Source organism: Rhinolophus ferrumequinum, chromosome 16 (genome assembly GCF_004115265.2).
Source record: "Rhinolophus ferrumequinum isolate MPI-CBG mRhiFer1 chromosome 16, mRhiFer1_v1.p, whole genome shotgun sequence".
Classification (NCBI taxonomy): Eukaryota; Metazoa; Chordata; class Mammalia; order Chiroptera; family Rhinolophidae; genus Rhinolophus; species Rhinolophus ferrumequinum.
This window is the reverse complement of record NC_046299.1, coordinates 47,117,506-47,136,680: the sequence shown is the minus strand read 5'-3', so window position 1 is coordinate 47,136,680 and position 19,175 is coordinate 47,117,506. Positions and strand designations below refer to the sequence as shown.

The window sequence follows — 19,175 nt, the reverse complement described above, 5'->3', positions numbered from 1 at the left end:
AATAAACAGTTAAAATTTTAAAAAATGGAAAGTAATCAAAAGCATTAAATACTTATATCAAAATTTAAAATTTAAATGCTCAGAAAATTTCATATATATTTTTTCCTATTTTTTTCTACAGAGGAGTTATATCTAAAATAACTTTAAAATTACGTCAAGCATTGGAATACTCAGTTATTAGATGAATTATTTTCCTTTTCTAAATTAGAATGAATACACGAGATATTAAGTGAAAACATGTCTTTCTAAGATAGAAAAATATACATTCAGATATTTCAAATAAAATGTTTGATAATTTAGTGGTACTTTTCTTAAATTTTTTTTCTTAGTTTCAGGTATTTATGTGGCTTTTATCTGAAAGAAATCATGTTTAAGGTACATAACCTACAAACATCACTGTAACTGGTACCTTGTTTCAAATGTGTTCATCCCAGTCCACCTTTATCTTTGTAACTGAGTTCTATCATTCAAACTAACCATCAACTGTGAGTTTTTCATATTGATGATATCCTAGTCTTTATGAATATACTGCTAAGAAAATGCATTTTTTGAAAGGTTCACTTAATATTTTAGTAACATATATTACACCTTTAGCTGTAAAAATACCACAAATTGAGAAATTGTTACATGCCAAGCTGTCCTAAGCACTTTACATGTATTAAGTTCACTTAACTCTACCACCGTCCTATGATCCTATGTGAGTGTGTATATGTGTATACTCTATTTAAAATTAAACACAAACACAACGTCACACTTAAAATAAATAATTTTGTTATTTAAAATAACTAAGTTCCTAAGATTAAGTTTATTGTTTAACATCTGTTTCCTTACAACCATGAAAAGACCTATGCTTTTTTAATCAAATTCATATGACATTATGAAATTTTAAACATAGATGATAAAACTGCAGCATCTGTTCCATTAAAATTTGTCATGTGCAGAAAGTCCTGTTTTTAGTTTAAAAAACACAAAAGGAGTATTTAAAACTATAAAGCACCAGAATAGGTTTTAAAAAAAATACTGTAATCATCGTTCTCTTGCATAGGCCACTATGGTAGGTAAATCCTGCCATCAAATCTTTAAAAACATTATTTTTATTACATATTTTGGACATTGAAAGGCATTCTGTTATTAAATTAATTATAACTTGAAAATAAGTTAAGATACTAGTAAGGTTTTAACAAAAATTTAACAGTTCTTTTTACCTGACTTGAGAATATACTCTAGCCAGTATATGGAGAGTTATACAGTAAGGAAAGTAGACTTCAGAAAACAGTCAGTATGAATCCAGCAGTATCAAAACATACAGTATCATAAATAAATAAATATGGTAAAAAACAAAACAAAACAAAAAAAACCATACAGTATCAGATGAACGTAAGTATTCAAGATGCAAGGCATATGTTTTTTCAGCACTAGGAAGAATTCAACAAAAATTTTTTTGTGGCCTTAATGAAATTTTCCTCAAGCGCATTCACCCCACTTGGCTTTTATTCACTCTGATTCTCTGTTTGGGATCATTCCTAGAAATTACAGAGAGGAATCTTGAATAACTGGAAATGTACATGATCCAATGAATGATTTGACTCTGTGTGAGCTGTATTAATGACAACCCAGCCCTAAAATCAGTGTGATCATCTCTGGGCAAAACGCTACATTACAATTTCTGTGTATGCAAACCAGAAGCCCCATGTGTGTCTTTAATGATTGTGTGAATAAACACTGGCGGATGAATACACGTCTTTGACAGTTTTTGCCAGCTTATGACATAATGAGGAAAATAAGGACCATGTGTTGAATCATAAGTCTAAATTACTAAATTTATATGAGCATTTTGTATTCTGAGATTATCTTCTTCTAATTTGTTTCCAGGTTTTGCTTTGTTGTTTTGTTTTGTTTTAAACTGGTATCCCTTCGTGGATACTCTCACCACCCACTCTGGATTTTATTGAGACTTTTGGTATTCATTGCCTAAGACTGTGAAGAACTCTATAAAAATGGCATGTTTTATTTCCTGAATAATGGTCAAGCTCAGTATTTGACCTATCACTTCAACTTGCAACATGTTGCTATGAGTCATGGAATGTTACATTATAACCAGAGTTAAGAAAAGTTTATCATTTTACCAATGATTTCCTTTACTAACTGAAACAAAGTTGTAGGTTTAAGTGTGCAGAGGAAAATCTTTAATACCTCTGTTACCTTCCATTTCCTGTAGCTTTAAATGGGTTTTAAAAATAAACAAGGTAACTTAATTGTATCTAATTTGGTACTTTTAAATCAGCACTAGTATGTATAACAATTTAAAAATAAAGGGCTGGTTCTCAAAGATACCAAATAATTTCCCTAGATGGTGTTTTCCCTATCTCAGTACTTTGTTTCTTTTAAGAATATACATTCCAGAACTTGTAATTTATTCATTTGTATTTAATTTTTTTTGCCTGCCTTGCCTCAGCAACATAGTCTCCTTGAAGGCAGAAATCATTGTAGCGCCAGCATTTAGTAAGTGCTAAAAATATACGAGGATTTAATGAATGTTAAAATGTTGTTCAGGAAAGAACATTTATTGAGCATTTACTATGTGCCAGGCTATGATGGTAGTACTAAATATTTTGAATGGTCACTATGTTGTGCAAATCAGGACCATGTATGAATGTAATTTATGTATGACTTAATTCTCCTCTTAAAACATATTTTAAAAAGACGTAAGTATGCCAGTGTCTGTCCTCTTTTAGTGAGATGTGTCTTACATGGGCTCCCCCTACTACCTCACCACCTCTATCAGCATCATCAAGGAAGGAAGGAAACAGTGAAGAGCAGAGCTGCCAGTGTGCACAGAAGCTAGCAGGAAGATCACTTAGTTTTCATTTTTTCTTTTCTAAATCATCTGTAGACAGGCAGCTTCCTGGTTTAATACCCACTGACATTTCTTTATATTTGTTCACCCAGTCTTTCAAATACTACTTTGATGACATTTTATAACGAAATAGCTAGAAAAATGGCCCTTAGCAGTCTAGAAAGGGTATCTAATTACAGGATGTATAAATGGGGTCCTTCTTAGGGATACCCACACTTTTTATTTTGAAATGATTTTAGATTTACAGATAAGTTGCAAAAATCATATAGAGTTCTTACATACGCATACACTTCACTCAGCCTTGCTTAATGTTACCTTCTTACATAATTACAGTTGTAGTACCATTTTTAACTCTACCATACCACCCCTGTGGTCTGAGTATGTTCTGTTTGGCCCTCCACATCCACTCCACCTTCCACACTCTCTTGCACGCTACAGGAGGCTGACCAGGATATATTTCATCAGTGGGCTTCTTTCTTTTTTGCTTGTGATTGGGATTAACCAATGAAAGCAGCAGGAAACTGGAGGGTAGGGTATTTATTTCCATACCCTCCTCTCCATGACTTTCTCTTTGTAGAAATACCCCTATACCAAAGAGCCACAACAAAAGCTCCTGCTCCCTCTATTCAGCTGAAGCTATTCTACCTGGGTTCCTGCTCCCACTACCTTGCCCCTTTTCAGGCCTAGGAGTGGCAATAGCTCTCTGTTGTCATTAGCCTCAGGATGCTCTGCCATCCCTACTTTTTCCCACAACCCTTTCAAACAATCCCTTTCTTAAATTGTCCTCAATACCCCCAACTGACTGTGCAATCTGATTTTCTCCAGGGACAATGACTGACAACATAACCAAAGTGATACTACCTTAAAATTGACTTTCTCTAAGAGAATATGTCCTCCTACCTCAACACATAAAGTGAAGATTATTTACATAGATATTTCTACCAAGAGGAGTTCCAAACCATGCCACTCACAAGTCCAATTTCATGAATCAGGCCTGAAACTATTTCACGCCTTTACCTTACTCAAAAGTCAAGGAAATAATTGTAGCACAGCCAACAAGCTGCCTTCTAGATATGAAAATAGATATCATGGAGACGCTGCTTTCCCTCTCCCACAATACCCTCGCACTCTTTCTTTCTAACTTGGGCCCGGCAGGATGGCTCCCGCAAAGAAGGGTGGCGAGAAAGAGAAGAGCCATTCTGCCATCAATGAGATAGTGACCAGAGAGTACACCACCAACATTCACAAGCGCACCCATGGAGTGGGTTTCAAGAAGCCTGCCCCTCGGGCACTCAAAGAGATCCGGAAATTTGCCATGAAGGAGATGGGAACCCCAGATGTGCGCATTGACACCAGACTCAACAAAGCTGTCTGGGCCAAAGGAATAAGGAATGTCCCGTACCGCAGCCGGGTGTGGCTGTCCAGAAAGCGTAATGAGGATGAAGATTCACCAAATAAGTTCTATACATTGGTTGCCTACGTACCTGTCACCACTTTCAAAAATCTACAGACAGTTAATGTGGATAAGAACTAACTGCTGATCATCAAATAAAGTTACAAAACTGCAAAAATAAATAAATAAATAGATAGACAGATATCATTACTAGGGCTTGAGCAGGAACCTGGTCCTCTAGCACCAGTGGGGGCAGGTGTTTATGCTGACCCCCTCTCCCAATCACTTAATTCCCTTTCAAGCCATTAGAGTGCTTTGGACAGAAACTGTCATTTCAGCTAGAGGAAAAGGCTCTCTCTAGTCAGGGATTTAAGATCACTATTTATAGTTTTAAATTTTGAATTAAAATAGAAGGAGTATAGTTTATCAATATAGATAATACACTGTTTAAAGATGAGAGGTGTGAGACACACCAGGCAATTTCAGCCCCACAACTGGATTCAGTATTTGTTAGCAGGTTCTGAGTAAGATAGGACAAGCTTCAATTCTACACCGATTTCCTTAATCAGTCTCTTTATCTATCCAACTACTTGCTAACAGATGATGAAGATGAAAGTTAGTCAGGATACCTATAGCGTCTACCCTGACAAAGAGTAAGAAACCCAGGAAACTTGAAGATCTAAGAGGCCAGAGTCAAGGAAAGTTCTCTGGCACAATGCCAAAAGCAAAGAGAGAATTATGAAAGGAAACTAAGTTGTAACTTGTAACTTCTCATCACTGATACCCTGTTACCTCCTCATCCAAAAAACCTCAAACAGCAGGTTGTACTCTTCCCCCACACTTCCTCCCAAAACGTTTAGTTTTCTTAACTTAATATCTCCTTCAGGGTTATATAATATTCTATCTTTGTTCTAACTGCATTTTACACATACCTAACTAAAATCTCAAAGTATTTCAGCATTTCTACTAAGGAGCAGAGAAACGAAGCCTTCTTTGGAGAAAAACAAAAAATATTATGCCCAACAGAAAATTAAAGAACACATGTAAAAATGACAAAATCAGAAATTTTTTTTTTTCTTTTAGACTATTTCCCTACTCTTGTACAACAATGGACAGCTATAGAGGAAAGTGAGCAATAATTGGGTTCTGCTTTGTGGCACATGAAATTCAACTACCACAGGCACTTATTTTTTAAAAAGTCAGAGTCTACAACCATGATTCAAAAAAGCAACACACAGTATAATTACTTCTGAAACTTATTTCAGGTGACAGGACACCCACAGACTAACAAAATAAACATAGAATTAAATAGTACTCCCAAAGCCTAATTCTACTCCTAGCAAAGCCAGGTGATGATTTACTTACCAAGCTTAGTCTATATTAGTTTGTCTGTGCAGTCTATTCCTTTGTCCTATGCCCCCATCCCTGCCTCCCACAAATTTGAGAGCCATTTATGACAGCAGGACTAAAACTATTTCTCCCTTGAAATTTTAAGACAAAACTCCTAAGTAGGGCTCCCAATAATATACTTCTATGGTTGGGTTGGGGGTAGGGTAGGTAGATCAATATGCAGAAAACAAAAACAAAACAAATCAAAACAAAAAAGAAGAGGGTTTAATTTACCTTGAAAATAACCAGTATTCTATTTGTTCAGGCCAAGTGAGAATTTGTGCCAAGCAATTTCATTCATTTTACAGTGCCTAGCTAGCACACTGATGTCTATGTAGTAAATATTAAATAAATACTTGTTGGGTGATGAAAAATGTACATGGCAATGCTATGTACACACACGAAACAGAAACTCAAGGTGGTCAGACAAATTAGAAAGCAATGCAAGGTGTGGTTCTCCATGTCAATAACATTTTCAAGGTATACACTGGGGAAACAAATGAGATAAAAATTTGCCACATCCATAGTTCAACATGTTCTTCCCCTTTGAGTGCTAAACTTTATTCTCAAAAGAAAAGCTATGATTAGGTTAAAATATGTTAAATTATATGTGCACAGTATAATTTTAAAGACCATAGTTTTATTGCTTAATATGTCTTCTTGAATTAAAAACCTTGTTCAGGGTGCTTACTTTTATAATAGTAGTATACCACTTGAAACCTTTAACACATAAGCCCCTATTTGCTTGACTAAAGGTAGTCTCGAACTTTTAGTAATGCCATATGCTTTTAAATTAACCATTTTAAATACTGCACAAAGCTCATAACACAGATTGCTAGCTTATAACCGAATCAGGTTACTACTAAATATTCGTAAGGCAAACTATTGAAAATAAAGGAAACAGGCATATTCCTACAGCTCCATGAATGCCAAAATTAAAGATGATATAATGAGACTTTGGGATTAAGCAATTATAATTTAGCTATAAGATCTCAATGACTTACACACTTCAAGTTGAACTAAAACCTCTAAAGACCTTTTCCTTTGGAAAGAAAAGTCACCCATTTTAAAACTGTATCTAATGGAAGGTCTATTAAAATCACAATGGATCATAGCTGTCAACTTCAAACAGTGTCTCTCCTTAAGAGCTTAAGTTTACACAGTGGTGCAACACCACAAATGCAGCTGCTACAAAGGGAGCTACAAAGAAAAATAAATTTAATTCACACCACTTTGCATATAAACTTTTCTTTCTGCAGATGTGTGGAGTGGAAAATAAAGGATGCTAATATGCACATTATGCAGCACATCAAAAAAACCCCACCACTATAGTTGAGTGAAAATTAATTTATCTATTGAAAATCCAGGAGAATTCACGTCTACTGCACTCCAAATTTACCCCTAAGTGACAGAAAAATACTGTATGAAATGGAAAAAATAAAAAATCAAATGATTTAGTCAATAGCTGATTACCTTTAAAACTTTGGGCTTCTTTTCCCTCTGGGGCCTCTTGTTTTCCTTTATAACCTAAAAACAAAAAATGGGAAAAAAAAAGGCAAATTGCAAAAGGTGCCTCCGTTTGAGAAAAAAAAAAATTAGCTCCCACCCCTCTAAAAAAATTTTGGCTATTTCTGTATAAAACTACTTATACCATTTAAAATCATCAACATGTTTGCTAGGCAGAACCTAAAGAGCTTATGTAAAATGTATACTTTAAAAGTCACTGAAAAAAAAGCCTTGCATAAAGATGAAGTAGGGAAATACCCTTTTTCCCCTTAAAGTCTGTCTTAATTAGCCTCTGCATTCTTCACAGCGAAGCCCACGAGGTAGCCATCTTGCTTGCTTCTGCAGAGGAAGCCTCTACAGTGGAACAGTTCTGCAAACTGCTTTTTGGTGTTATTATCATGGTGTTTAAAGGCAGCCCTGGCCTGCCAGCACTGTAGACGTGCTGGGCATGCCTTTTGCAAAAACAGCCCCACAAAGAGTGCAGCCAATGGCAATGCAGAGCTTAGCAACTCCAAAGTGATCTTCTCTGCCTAGCCTTCCTAGACAAAGGATCTCCTGTGTGGCTCCGCTCTCACCACAGGACACAGGCAGCCACAAGCTGCGACATGGAGTTCGCTGCAGAGGATCTGGTCGCGCCGAATTCACAGGAGGCTTCAGCAAAAACAATGCACACAAATCCCCCAGGTCTCCGCCATCGATCCGATGGCAGAGACTCCCTGATTAGTAACCTTTTGGTGGCTCAGAGAGCAGGTCTGCGCGGGGGAGGGGTGCGCGGCCCTGCCTCCAACGTACAGGAGATATAACTGAGCCGGCGGGGGCATTTGGGCTTGCTGAAACTCTGGAAGGTATTGTGCATTTTTACTTTATAAGGCAAGGCTAAATATTGGCGATATTTAAGGCAGGGAGGTTATGTGAGGACAGCGTAGGCTCAGCTGTTGGGCTGCGTGTCTCATTCCTCGGGAACCACACCTCTTTGCAGCAGGCGCTTTGCCCAGAAACACAGCAATTTGATTTCTGTCAATAAATGTCCAATGACAAAGGCGGTTTAAAAATAATAATAAAGCCACTTAAAAGGAAAAGGACAGGATGAGGACAAAGTAGAAGGGGGAGGAGTTTTCAAAATACACTTGCCACTCTGCGTGGCTGGAGGGAAAAGATTTCTCTCTCTTGCTCTGGACATTTCTGGTGACCTTCATTTCCCAAAGAAATCCCTTCCTTCCAGAAGGTGGACACATACCTTTGGGACAAAGGAGCACCTTAGGCTCCTCTAGTCTCCCAAGATCATAAACTATCACTGAGCATCTCTCTGCAGAGCTGCCAAGCCGGTCCCCATGTGGAGTCTGTCTACACCCCAGGCTGATGGTCAGACAGAGCTACCCACTTCCCAGGGACTGAGACCTGAGCCAGAGGTGGAACAAGCAGTCTCCCACACTCACACACCTTGACTGCCCCCATGTCCATTATGTACTAGTCTCTGGGAGAGGTGGGCCCCAAGAGTGGGAACTTGCCAGATGCTGGGAATTTCAGAGCCAGCGGAGTTTGGCTCCCTCCCTTTAGCCCCCTGGCCAGGCAACAGTGGCAGTAGAGCAAGAACCAGTAAGTACAGCTGCTGTGAGCTGGCAGGTCTCAAGGTCACTGCCAAAATACAGTGCAGAGGACGGTCACAGTCCCATCACAGCCACCTTGACAGCTGCACAGATCTTGGAAAGACAGCCTCAGCTCCATCCTTACAGGGCCAAAGTTTCAGCAGCACATTTGGGGGATTGGCAGGAGGGCCTCCCTGGCTACTCAGCCAAAAATAGGTTTTCCACTTGCAGTTGGATTCAGAACAGATTCCCACAACCAGAAATCGGGAACAGAGTGAGGGCCGGAAGGCCTGTATTTCATCACCCTCGATTCCTAGTCTTTTGGTTTGCCACAAAAGCACACTTTCCATGTTGAAATGGGAAGTCCAACAGGCATTGTTTTCCCATTTTAAACTACCTCTCCCTCACCTCCCCACTCTCAAAGTTTTTAATATAAGAAGCAAGCCTACTTATAGAAAAACTAGTGGATTCTGATGTAACCACATCCACCAGGGCAACGTCAAGAACACTGAGCCCACACTAAGCTCTATGTGGGGAAAGAAGCAACTATGAAATAGGTAGAAAAGCAGGATCAAACATAAGAAGATTTCAAAATGGGTGCAAGACCTTTTCTTAAAAATAGGTGCAAACCCTACTTTTTCTTTTTTCAATTACAGTTCATATGCAATATTAGTTTCAGGTGTACAGTAGTACAGCATAGTGGTTAGACATTTATAACTTACGAAGTAATCCCCTGAACAAGTCTAATGACCCCTCGACACTATAAGGTTATTACAATATTATGGACTATAATCCTTAGGTACATTTCTTTTTCTTTGAAGAGGTTTTTTTTTTTTTTTTTTGTGGTAAAACATACATAACATAAAATTTGCCATTTTAACCATTTTTAAGTGCACAATTTAGTGGTATTAAGTACATTCACAATGTTGTGCAATCATCACCATTCTCTATTTCCAGAAACTTTTTTCATCATCCCAAACAGACATTCTGCACCCATTAAACAATAACTCCTCATTTGTCTTCTCCCAGCCTTTGCTAACTTCTACTTCCTTCTCGTCTCTATAAATCTGCCTATTCTAGGTACCTCATATAAATGGTATCACAATATTTGTCCTTCTGTGTCTGGCTTACTTCACTTGGCATAATGTTTTTAAGATTCATGCTTGTTGTAAGATGTATCAGAATTTCATTCCTTTCTAAGACTGAATAATATTTCATTATGTGTATATACCACACTTTATTTATCTATTCTTCTGTTGATGTACATTTGGGTTGTCTCCACCTTTTGGCTTTTGTAAATAATACTGCTGTGAAAATTGGTGTACATGTATCTATTTGAGTCCCTGCTTTCAATTCTTTTGAGTGTATACCTGGGAATGAAATTGCTAGATCATATGATAATTCTGTTTAATTTTTTCCAAACTGCCGAACCATTTTCTAAAGTACCTATATCATTTTACATTCCCATCAGGAACGCACACAAGAGTAGTCCTGCATGTCTTAAAGTGCCTTGCATTTCAATTACAAATTATGCCCCCCCCGAATACTTAAAATATAATTTTTTAAAAAATCAACATTTTCTCAGGTTGACTGCTCAATATTTGGTAGAGTGGTGATGATATATTAAGGTATAATTATATTTTTAAAATCAATCTATATCACCTATGTGATCAACATGTTTGCCTCAATAAAATAAAATAAAGCTCAGAGTGTTAGCTGAACTGAATATCCACTTTGGTGAGAAGTCCATTTTTTAAAGCCCCATGGACAAGCATTTTCACTGCATGGGATAGTCATGAAGCCATACAACACTGCACTTCACAACCTAAGCAAACATCGCAGGTCTGTGTGCAGTGTTCTGTAAAATGAGTGAATATCCCAACTAAATATGAGAGTTAATGCGAGTGACCAGAGCTAACATTAACTCCAAGTATCCAACTGATAATTACACCACGAAGTTCTACACTTGTTTGAACACAGAATAGAGACTGGTAACCTCTTTAGGTTGTGACATCTGTTCTAAATCCTGTACTTAAACAGACTTGACAGTCTCAGTTCAGGGCATAGGTGATGGAGAGGATAAGCAGAAATTACTAGCAGAAAAATTGGAGGTCAAGAGAACCAATCTCTTATTATTTAAGGCAAAGTGCATACAACTAGATCCTACTGAAAGAACAACAGATCTGAAACGAAGAAACCTTGTGTTATAGTCCTACTTATTCAGTTATTTTTGTCACTTAATTTGTTTTTCCCACAGGGAAACATGATTGCATGAGTTGATATTTAATCTTGTCATAACACAGGTGTATTAGGTTCTTTCAAATATTATAAAACGAGATCTCTTATCTCTTAAAAATCACATGATTATAAACTGAAAAAGAACATCAGAAAAAAATTTACTCTAACTACTATTTTATTTCATAAAGTGAGACCTAAAGAGGTAAAATTACTTAGCTTAGGTTACACAGCAAGTTAGAACTTGACATGAGCCTAGTTATAACCACCTATGCTGTTCTCTCTACAACTCCTCTTCATTTTCAATACCCAAGAACAGACATATATAAATATCCCAAAATAACCTTAAGAGAAATGTCTTCAAACTCACATTTTTCATTTTTAGGATTGATAAAGAGCAGCTCAGATTTCTAGAAGATTGGTATTTTAAATCAACAGTACATTATGTGTACTTTTGGAAAAATATATTTTTGTGCTCTTGGAAATAAATTTGTGGGTAATTTCAAAAATCTACGTCTCTTTCTAAGCATAAGTAATTCTGCAGCCACAAGAAACTAGACATGCAAACACTGCCTAGGAGGAGTCTTCTAAATTAATCTCAGGAGTAATTAATTCACTCTTCCTCAAAATTGACACCTTAGCAACACTCTCCTCTCCCATGAAATCCTCCCATATTTCCCTTATGCACTGTTAGGGGGAGAGGGGTCATAGCTTTCGCAGTGATAAATGCATAAAGATATTCCAAGTACCATGTTTTGTAAACTTGCAATCAATAAGAGTAAGGAAAAGATGGCTCATACTTTTCACAATTCTAACCACAACACAGGAGTACGTTGGGGAGGGAGGGCTGGGGGGGGCATTGCAGCTATTGAAAGTCATACTCCAGTATGGCTGTGAAGGGGCTGTGGGGATGAAAGCACAGAAATAAATATGCTACCTAGGTAATAAGGTAATGCTACTTAGGTAATAAGGCTGGCTCATTGAGCATGCATATAAAGAGATGTTATCAGCCTTTACTTCTCTACCATTTCAGATTGAAATGTCACTTTTCTGTTCCGTCATTCAATTTTCCATAATTTGAAAGTCCTTTCAAAAGCCAACAATGGTGCTCCTGTTAATTAAGCTGATCATCACAAATATCAGGTATCTTTCCAAAGGAAGAACTACGGAGACGTGATTGGTTTGTCCTAGATCTCAAAACCCTTGCTTTCAAGCTAGAAAACACCCTTGTATAACTAAATCTCGTAATCAGAAAACAAGCATTACTGTATTTTGAGAATGAGTGTATGTAAAATGTTTTTGTTGAGATGACAATTATTCAGGAAGGGTTAATTTCTCTAGTTTTTGAACTCATTTACTAGAGTCTCACACAATCTATCGAGAAGCAAGATTTGTCTGCCTAGAAATAAATTACTCTCAGCTGGGTAACTGTACTGGTTAAATGCTTCTGATGTTTGGACTAAGGGATGCCCTTCCTTTGTTCATTCCAGAAGAATAGAGAACACCAACTATATTAGAGACACTGCTTAACACCTGTGGGATCTCTGACTTAATGAAATAACTCTTTTCCAGGGAATTTAATTCAGGTAGAAAGAAGTAATTATCGTTTTTTCGGGGGACCAAACAAATAAACAAAAAATTTGCCATTGAGCCCATTAATATTTATAATAGAAAGTCTACAATTAATTTTTGTCCAAAGTCTGTTTGCTTTTCCTGCTATCCAAATACTTATTCAATGGGCACATTAGCTCTTGTTTAAAATAAGTAAATGGTCCTCGATGTTCTTATGAGAAACATTTCTTCTAACTTACTACCATTTCTGTGTCTGAAGCTTTCAAATGTAAAGCCCTTTAGGAGTGAGTTCCTTTGTGGGGTCAGGAGATAGACTTGCTGTAAGAAGACAAAAAGGTAATTTTTACCAGAATGCACTTTACAATCAATAGTTAATGAGTTCAAGCTTACAGTTGTGTAAATTGTGCAGATTTAAATGAAAAACTTCCCAATCTTTATTAGGAATGTTTTAGCATAAACAATTATAATGGCTTCTCTGTAGATACTCTTAATGACTGGTGAAGAAAACGCAATTTTGCCCAAAATCTGTTTGATTTACTTGACTTCCAAATATTTATTCAATGGGCACATTAGATCGTTTATTAGTGTTGTTGTTATTATTATTATTATTATCAGTTAACAATTAGACATTTACACCCCTCACAAAGTGATAACCCCAACAAGTCCACTACCCATCTGACGCCATACGTAGTTATTACAATACCACTGACTATATTCCTTATATGCTGTACTTTACATCCCGTGACTATATATATATATATATATATATATATATATAAAATTATAGGTGACATTCAACATGCTAGCTCTTAATGTTTAAAGTGAAATAAGTGGTCCTTGCTATTTTCACTAGATATTTATAAACTATGAATTGATATTTTCCTTACCCCTAACATCAGTTCTTTCAAGCACATAAGTCAAACTGCATTCACTAATGCTGTGATTAAATTGTTAACTTTATGAATATGTACCCATATTTTTGCAGGGCTACATTTGCTAATCATCATCATAAATGAAGTGTTAGCGGGTTTTGGGAAGAGGAAGGATCACTATGCCCAAAAATTCTCTTAATCATTAACTATGCATGTGACAAAAGGAAATTGCTTTAGATGTTTGGAAAAGAAAGTATTTTCTTTCCTCCTGGCCTCTCCACCTTAAAATATTATATTATACAATATCAAAATATTATCTTACACAAGATCAGTATGTCCCTGTTAGGATCCAAATCCCAACGATGAAATTAACTATGGGACCTTGAACAAGTCCACCACCTGTAGTCTCAGTGGTTGACTGAGATTTAGGGTTTAATGCTAGAATGGCTATGAAAAGCAGGTGGTACGCCATCTGACTTCCAGGTGGTTCTATTGCAGCAATGGAGAATCAGGCTGTCACTAAAGAAAACTGTAAATAAACAACGTAATGAACACTTAAAACTCATTTAGTATAAAAATTGCAGCTATTCAAACACAATATTTTGGGACATTGGAAACTCTCCCAGATAAATATAGTATTAACAAGATTTCTGCTAGAGTTGGGGCACGCTAATTCCACCATACCATCATAACATAATCTTACATTTATTAGTTAAAAAGAATATGAAACTTTCACCTCCAGTGATAAAAGTGGGAATAATTTGGAACAGCTCTCCTGCCGAAGACAATCAGAAAAGCTACACAAAATATAAAAACATCTGCGTGAAGGCAAAAAGAGTGAAAAATTACTATGATAGTATAGAATTAACAGTCCAGGATTCAGAGGGGAATGAGGTTCAGGGAAGGTAAAGATATTTTAAATAAAAATAAAAAATGGAGAGAAGTTGAAAAGGTGGTTAAAGAGAAATGTAATCTTGAAATTAAAATATAGAAGCAGTGGAATTGGTAAATTCAAAGAGTTTAAATATTTGATTCATGTCAAAAAATTGTATTGTTTTGCAACATGAACCTATAGAATTCTTACACATCTCTTTCAAGTTTCACAAGTCTGAAAGACAGCAACTATCACCTTAGCATGACTATTTTCCGTCTCCTTCTTGGTCCATTCTCCAGGGTCTTCACATTTTGCTTGTTGCCCCAGTTCAGGGACAAGGGCTCCAATCCCAGATCAACTGTGTGGTCTTAGACAAATTGGTTGGCTTCTCTATCTCTAAGCCTCAGTGTCTTACTTTGTACATTGAGGAAAGAATGTGTATTTCATAGGATTGTTTTGAGGATTAAATGAGACAGTGAGCATGTCAGTGCTTAACACAGTACTGGGGGCTTAGTAAGTACTAGACATGTGATAGTTATTATGTCCTTCAGATATCAATGTTTACTATATACCAGTTCTACATCTCTGATCAGTAGTATTCAACATTTGTTTGGTGTCTACCAAATGCCAGGTACTATATAGGGAGGGAAATGAAAGGCAAGAAAAAAATTCTAGCTTCCTCCGGCAACCCAGTGAAGTTTCTACATAGTAAAAGGTAAAGTTCACTCATAATTTTGAATGACAAAATAAAAAGGAAAGATTCAGCACAGTAACCAAAGGGAAAATAATTGATAAAATAGAGTTCATCAAAATGGAAAACTTTTGGGGGCAGCCAGTTAGTTCAGTTGGTTAGAGAGCAGTGCTCTTAACAAGGCTGCCGGTTCAATCCCCACATGGGCCACTGTGAGTTGCGCCCTCCACAACTAGATTGAAACAACTACTTGACTTGGAGCTGATGGGCCCTGGAAAAACACACTTAAATAAGTTAAAAAAATTTTTGAAAACTTTTTTGTTTCAAAGGATATATCACAAGAATGAAAAGATAACTCTTAGAGAGAAAACATTTGTAAATCATATATCTGATAGGGGTCTAGTATCCAGAACACATAAACACTAGCAACTCAACAAAAAGACAACCTAATTTTAAAGTGGGCAAAACGACTTTGCTGTGGTCTGAGTGTGTCCCCAGCCCTCCAATTCATATGTTAAAATCCTAACACCAAATGTGATACTATTAGAAGGTGGGAACTTGGGAGGTGTGTAAATCAAGAGGGTGGGATAACCAAGAATGGGATTAGTGCCTTATAAAAGAAGCTGCAGAGAGATTCCAAGCCTCTTCCACCAGGTGAGGACAGGGTGAAAAGGAGCAAGCTATGAACCAACCAAAGACTCTTCACAAGTCATGCTGGCGACTGGACCTTGGACTTCCCAGCCTCCGAAACTATGAGAAATAAACTGCTGTTGTTTCCAAGCTACCCAGTCTGTAATATTTTCTTATAGCAGCTGGAAGGGACTAAGACAGATTTGAACAGATTCTTCTCCAAAGAAGATATACGAATGACTAATAAGCACAGGAAAAGATGCTTGACATCATTAGTCATTAGGGAAATGCAAATCAAAACCAGCTACCCACTAGGATAGCAATAATAAACAAGTTAGATAATAACAAGTGTTGGTGAGGATACAGAGAAATTATAAGCCCGATACATTGATGGTTGGAATATAAAATGGTATAGCTGCTTTTGAAAGGTTTGGCAATTCCATCAACAAAGTTACCATATGACCCAGAAATTCCATTCCTACAATTCTCTATCACATATCCTAGGAATAGACACAAAATAACTGAAAACACGTCCCCACAAAAACCTGTACACAAATATTCCTAACAGCATTCTTCGTAATAGCCAAAAACTAGGAACAACACAAAAGTCTATCAACCCAAAAGTCTATATACACTGATGAATGTGTATACAAAATGTGTTTTTTTCATACAATAAAATGTTATTCAGCCATAAAAGGGAATGAAGTACTGATACGTTATGACACAGATGAAAACATTACACTAAGTGACACAAAAGACAAATATTGTGTGATTCCATTTACATGAAATGTCAAAGACCAAAAAAAGGCAAACCCATAAAGACAAAAGCAGATTAGTAGTTGCCAGGAGCAAAGGGAGGGGAGAATGGAGAGTGACCACCTAATTATACTGGGTTTCTTTGCAGGGTGATGAAAATGTTCTAGAATTAGATAGTGGTGATGGTTGCACAACCTTGTAAATATACTAAAGACCACTGAATATATACTAAAGACACACTTTAAAAGGAGTGAATTTTATAATATGTGAATTACATCTCAATTTAAAAAGATTGTTTAATTCTCCTTTATCATAGTGGAATGTGTAACTCTACTACTTACTTGCTAGCTACAGGGAATTAAACACATTTTTTAGGTGGGCTTCTGTAATCTTTCTTAGTCGGCAAAATGAGAGTCCTAATACTTTTACTTCATGGGTCATTGTCAGGATTGAATATGGTAACATTAAGCCCTTTAGCACAGTGTCTGTCTGGCCAACAGCAGACCCTCCATAAATGTTAATTTCTTTATATTCCTTTCCTTTGCCAGCTTCCTGTGTTTCAAGTCAAAAAATTTTAATTTTGTCAAAATCTTATGTACCTAATTAGCAATGATCATAGTTCCCTGGTTGTTGGTTCTTTAAAAAGAAAAGTTAAACACTATTTCATTTTGTCTTGTTTTATTGATTTTTTTTTTAGTCTCATAGTTAAAAGGAGGGTCTCTAGAAAATGGAATTAGGTGAATAAAGAAGGTAATTTAAGGGCTGGACCGGTGGCTCAGGTGGTTGGAGGTCCGTGCTCCTAACTCTGAAGGCTGCCGGTTCGATTCCCACATGGGCCAGTGGGCTCTCAACCACAAGGTTACCGGTTCAACTCCTCCAGTCCCACAAGGGTTGGTGGGCTGTTGCAACTAGCAATGGCAACTAGACCTGGAGCTGTGGTTGCGCCCTCCCCAACTAAGACTGAAAGGACAACAACTTGACTTGGAAAAAAAAAGTCCTGGAAGTACACACTGTTCCCCAATAAAGTCCTGTTCCCCTTCCCCAATAAAATCTTTTTTTTTTAAAGGTAATTTAATTTCTATGTTGCCTAGTAGGCAAATCTCCCTGCAATTCTGTATTAACTTCTTAACAAGTTACTTATTCCTGAAAGTGTAGAAGAAACTAACACACAGTTTTCTCTCCACATTTAAACTTTATCAACTCCATCCAAAATTCCATGGCTTGGATCAACTGTGGGCTTCCACTGCCTTGTTCTCCCACTTCCTCCTGCTTGATCTTACTTTTGCTCTTTAACAGAAAACTCACCACAAAATGGTGTTGCATATAAAAATATGACATAAATAAGCCATAGAGTGTAAATGTGTAGAATATAGCAGAAACACCAAAACCCTCTCATTATACAAGGACAAGAAAATAACTGTGGCATTGTCATCTCGTGGGAAACCACAACTATAATTCTCTACCACTTGGGAACAGTGAAAGCAATTCATTCATAATGCATCTTAATTCTCCATCAGGAAAAATGTTTTTGCATTTTGAAATGGTGTGTACTGGCCACTAAGGAGGACTTCTGTTACTTTCCTCGAAATAACATGAATCAAATGGCAAGAGAAAAGAGGTAAAAGTAATGAAATGAATATGCAAATTTATTCAAGAATATTACAATAACTACCACATTTAAGCATCTATTACTTGTATGTAGCAGGCGCTCTGCCTGACCCTTTATAGACATCTCTTCTGCTCATGACAGCCCTGCTTCACAGGTCTGACTATCACAGTGTTAAAAATAGATCCATTCTCACTGATGACCACCAAGGGGAGTATCGAAACTCATAGTATTAATTGTTTCTTAACCATAAGAATAGCAGTCAATTTCATTCCTTCAAAGTCTTAAAAAAGTGTGATTCTTTTACTTGTTCTGTATTTGGGGAGTAGAAGACATGACTTCATTTTTATGAAATCTAATAAAAGCTATGGACCATCTCTCCAGAAAAATGCATATAAAAATATATTGCATATAATTTTGAGGAGATGGGATAAGCTATGGTCCATCTTTCCAGAAAAATGCCTATAAAAACAATATGTTGCATATAATTTTGAGGGGAAGAACTCAACAGAGCACTAAAGCATATCCAGATTAAAAACCTCTGATGTAAAAGTTCTATTTTTATGATTTCTGAAATATTATTTGAAAGACGAGTGTTTGGATCATTTAAAGTAGGATCAAATTAGTCTTAGGAATTTTTGTCTAGTAACCAAAAAAATATGTGGAAAGTTTAGGGAGTCTAAAGCACTAATAACAGTAATTTTAAAATTCTGTTTTTTTCCACAGTAGCTAAAAATACACCAAGTACCTAATCTGAGCTGGCTAGTATCCAATCATTAGTTAGGAAATATGCTGAAATGCCAGCTCAGTCCCCATCTTTGAGAGGGTATTAAGATGTGTTTACCAAAAAGAATATAATAGACACTTTTCTGATTTGGGAAGAAGGAAAAGGACTTGACTTTCCAAAAAAATGTATCTGTACTACAAACTTTAGGTTTCCAAAGTAAAGATTTAGAAATCATTAGGCAATAACTCATTAGCAAAATGCTAAATATTTTGGTTACGTTAACATTTTTAGCTTGAAATAAAAGACTATTGATTCCAATGTCAAGGAAATAATCTGAAATGGGAAACAAAATTTATACAAAAAGTTTACTATAATATGAAAAATTTTAAGAAACTGAAGCATCCAGAAACAAAAAATAATTTAGGAGATTATGTCTATTTCCCTAGAGGAATATTATGCACATATTTTTTTAAATGTTAAC

At 36.5% G+C, this 19,175-nt stretch overlaps 2 protein-coding genes across 5 annotated transcripts in view; one reads left to right on the top strand and one right to left on the bottom strand.

Moving 5' to 3' along the window:
- Positions 1-19,175, bottom strand: part of TET1 (tet methylcytosine dioxygenase 1) — a 119,000-nt gene that overhangs the window by 75,692 nt on the left and 24,133 nt on the right. For 3 of the 4 annotated variants that reach the window (XM_033130601.1, XM_033130603.1, XM_033130604.1), the window contains exon 3: positions 7,113-7,166. The exons of the other annotated variant lie outside the window; for it this stretch is intronic. In XM_033130601.1, the coding sequence (XP_032986492.1) occupies positions 7,113-7,166 (54 nt within the window). The remainder of the gene's footprint in view (positions 1-7,112; positions 7,167-19,175) is intronic. 4 annotated transcript variants of the gene reach the window in all.
- Positions 4,005-4,391, top strand: LOC117036041 (60S ribosomal protein L31-like). Its single transcript, XM_033130605.1, has one exon. The coding sequence runs from the start codon at positions 4,014-4,016 to the stop codon at positions 4,389-4,391; it is 378 nt and encodes a 125-aa protein (XP_032986496.1). The 5' UTR covers positions 4,005-4,013.

Bases quoted from the DNA above. Each gene is read 5' to 3' on its own strand.
- LOC117036041 (XM_033130605.1), top strand. From the start codon at position 4,014: ATGGCTCCCGCAAAGAAGGGTGGCGAGAAAGAGAAGAGCCATTCTGCC.